Source organism: Salvelinus fontinalis, unplaced genomic scaffold, assembly GCF_029448725.1.
Source record: "Salvelinus fontinalis isolate EN_2023a unplaced genomic scaffold, ASM2944872v1 scaffold_1130, whole genome shotgun sequence".
Lineage (NCBI taxonomy): Eukaryota > Metazoa > Chordata > Actinopteri > Salmoniformes > Salmonidae > Salvelinus > Salvelinus fontinalis.
In genome coordinates, this window is record NW_026601339.1 from 2,042 (window position 1) to 5,771 (window position 3,730).

The following is a 3,730-nucleotide window of genomic DNA, read 5'->3' on the forward strand; positions in this document are numbered from 1 at the left end:
GAACCAAAGAAAACAACGGTATCAGCCAAAAGAACAGGTTTACCGTCCTCTGTAGACTCCCACTGTTCAGTCTCAGAGGAACGTGCATAATAGGGTTTTAACAAATTTACATGGCACAGCTGGTGTGCTTTTCTCCGTTCTGGAGTGGCAACTAGGTAATTTTGCTCAGTGTACTGGCGCACCACTGTATATGGACCTTGAAACTTGGCTTGAAAAGGAGAACCCACAATTGGCAGCAGAGCAAGAACCTGGTCACCCGCACTAAACTGACGAGGCTCAGTTCGGCGATCAAATATACCCTTCATCCTCTCCTGTGAAGATAATAAATTCTCTTTAGCCATTTCACCAGCGGCGTACAGGCGTCGCCGGAAATCACACACATACGATAACAGGGACTGAAGAGGCTCGGGAGACTTCCAGTCATCCTGGAGAACACCCTATGTCCAAACACAAGGTCATTTGGACTGAAACCCATGCTCTCCTGTGAAACCTCCCTAGCGGCTAACAGTAACCAAGGCAACCCTTCCTCCCAATCATTATCCATCTCAGTACAATAAGCTCTCAACAAAGACTTAAGTGTTTGATGGAAACGTTCCAGTGCTCCTTGACTTTGTGCGTGATAGGCGCTAGACAAATTGTGTTTAATATGGAGCTGTTGAAGAACCTGACCAAACAGATTAGAGGTGAAATTAGATCCTTGATCACTCTGAATGACCTTAGGGATTCCAAACATTGAGAGAAACTGAGTCAAAGCTTTTAACACAGACTTAGTCGTGATAGATCGGAGAGGATAGGCAGCAGGAAACCTAGTGGTCTGACACATCACAGTGAACAGGTAACTACTACCCTTTTTAGAACGAGGCAGAGGACCCACACAGTCAATAATCAGATACTCAAAAGGTTGGCTGAGTACAGGAATAGGAAACAATGGTACCGGCTTAATAGCTTTATTAGGTTTACCAGTTAATTGACAGGTGTGACAAGTTTTGATAAAATCAGACACATCCCTCTTTAATATATTCATCCTACATTGTCAATGTTCAGGGGAGCAATTGATTATATTATATACTGATATCGTTTTCTGTTGACGTTCAGATTGCAAGGTGGGCAATGGGGGGACATACAGGGGTCCTGCTTCTATGACCATGTTGGGTGTCACATGTCAGAGGTGGAGCTCCCAAAGCCCCCATCAGCATGCCAGTTTCAACCCTGAATCCCACCCTGACAAAGGCCTGGAGTCCAACGTAAGTCCATGGCATTTTCTTGCTAGATGTACTGTATTTAAAGGCCCTTTTTGACCATTTTAATTGAATACAATCACAGTAAGGTACTTAATTGTTACCCAGAAATTATTTGATATTGAGATAAGAACAGCTGCATTGGGCCTTTAAATAATGTCAAACAATACTGTGGAAGTACTGCATATGATAGAGGAGACATTTAGGAAGATGTACTTCAATTAATTCAGCGTCTTTTTTCACTGTTAGAATTGCAGAAACCCTGACAATGACGTGAATGGACCATGGTGCTACACCACAGACAGAAGCAAAAAATGGGACTACTGCCAAATCCCAGAATGCGGTATGTGGCCTACATTGAGATACAGTTTCTGTTAATCATTATACATATGGCTGTGCTGAAACAAACGTGTTACATCCAGATCAATTTGGTTACTGTCTACATGGTAGAATGCACAAATAAAACTCTCTTTTTGCTCTTCAGCTGGCTTGAAATGTGGGCAGCCGGTTACAAAACCCAAGAGGTGTTTTGGTCGCAAATCAAATCAAATCAAATTGTATCGCATCGTTGGAGGCTGTGTGACAGAACCCCACTCATGGCCCTGGCAGATCAGCCTGAGGACCAAGTATGGAGGATAGCATCCCATTCCCTTTCATGAATTGTATTAATGCATTGATATTTCCATCCAGACAGATAAAACAATATATCTCTTGGAGAACTAACTTCTTCACTCTTCTGTCTGTCCTCCTAAAGCACTGGTGTTCATTTCTGTGGGGGAACTCTGATCGCCCCTCAATGGGTCCTCACCGCTGCCCACTGCCTGGAGAGGTGAGAGAACAGCCCGTATTAACTCAGTTGTCTTGAGGTTTATTACTCAATAAATGTATACCAACAAGAAGAGCAGCTGTACATATACTGTGTAGTAGTGGCTGAGTGATAGCCTCTTACACAACAGAAGAAGAGCATTACTTTTTAGTAATGTTTACTGTGAGGCCCTAATTATGGATTAAATAAAAGTTTGTCTTTCTATGTTTGTGCGTATCAGATCAAAGAGGCCATCTGCCTACAAGGTGTTTATGGGAACCCACACAGAGAGAGGAAATGAAGCGACCAAGCAGGAGCGTAATCTGGAGAAACTGATCCTGGGACCTGACAGGACAGACATTGCACTGCTGAAGCTAGAAACGTGAGGCCAGAAAAACTATATCAAGTGTATCACATTTGTCTTGCTGTTTGGAAGTCAGAGGCTGTAAAAACACTTCTGTGATTGGTTGCAGCCCTGCACTCATAAATGACAAGGTTTTACCAGCATGCTTACCCGAGAAGGATTACGTGGTACCACCTGGAACAGAGTGCTATGTGACAGGATGGGGAGAGACACAAGGTTCAAGAGTCATGCATGTTTTTTTACCCTTGTGATTTCTCATAACATTAGACAGAATTAAGTAATTCTTCTGTTCAGGACTCCATTACTTTGTTGTTGCAAATGTAGCAATTATTTTCTGACATGAAACATTGATCTTTGTGTTTGTAGGAACTGGTGGAGATGGGATCCTCAAGGAGACGGGCTTCCCTGTTATAGAAAATAAAGTGTGTAATCGTCCTGCCTACCTGAACAACAGAGTCAAGGACCATGAGATGTGTGCTGGGAACATTGAAGGGGGAACAGACAGCTGTCAGGTATACATGCTCAGCAACAACTAGTAGTCATTCAATATCAGTGAGGACTGTGTGGTTGGTTGTAAACTGCAGTTTCCACAGTGATTTTAAACGTAACTGTTTTAGAGTGATGATGATAATGGTGGTGATTATGTTTTTGACCTCTTCCAGGGTGACAGTGGTGGCCCTCTGGTGTGTCATGCCCAGAACAGCTTTGTCCTCCAGGGAGTGACATCCTGGGGTCTGGGCTGTGCCAACGCCTTGAAGCCAGGGGTGTACGCCAGAGTATCAAAGTTTACGGATTGGATTAACAGTCAGATGAAGATTCATTCTTAACACCCTACTCTCCATAATCTGAGGAAATGTGTAATTTGAGCCACAAATCTAGTTTTGTTAAGAATTGAAAGTACAAATTAAATACTTGTGGTAAGTGATTTTGTCAGAAATTGCAAGGATCATTATTTTTGTTAAGAAAACAAAATAATTCAATTGTTAAGCAATGCAAATATGTTCTAGCCTGGAAGACAGCAATGGTGTTCGGCCACATGTTAAAAAAATTAAATAAAACAGCTGACATTGTGTGCAATTGGGATCTTGAATGGGAAACATCTTTATTAAGTTATGTCAGGTCAGTCAAAAATAAAAGTATATAACTTTAACAAAACTGGGGTATATTAACATTTGGGATAACTTGAAACAGTTGCAATTTAAGAATGAGAAAAGTTTCTCTCAAAACACATACTTTAATGAGGAGATTGTCCGGTATGTATAGTGATACATATATTTAAATACCAATATCGCAACAACAAAACAATAGGATTCACATCATGTT

At 41.7% G+C, this 3,730-nt stretch overlaps 1 protein-coding gene across 1 annotated transcript; it reads left to right on the plus strand.

Moving 5' to 3' along the window:
• The first annotated feature begins 1,032 nt into the window (after positions 1 to 1,032).
• On the plus strand, positions 1,033 to 3,488 carry LOC129848719 (plasminogen-like). The gene is made up of 8 exons (XM_055915820.1): positions 1,033 to 1,244; positions 1,488 to 1,581; positions 1,723 to 1,864; positions 1,993 to 2,067; positions 2,285 to 2,425; positions 2,517 to 2,623; positions 2,774 to 2,919; positions 3,070 to 3,488. Exons 1-8 carry the CDS (start codon positions 1,140 to 1,142, stop codon positions 3,232 to 3,234), a joined length of 975 nt encoding a protein of 324 aa, XP_055771795.1. The 5' UTR covers positions 1,033 to 1,139; the 3' UTR covers positions 3,235 to 3,488.
• Positions 3,489 to 3,730: the final 242 nt, after the last annotated feature.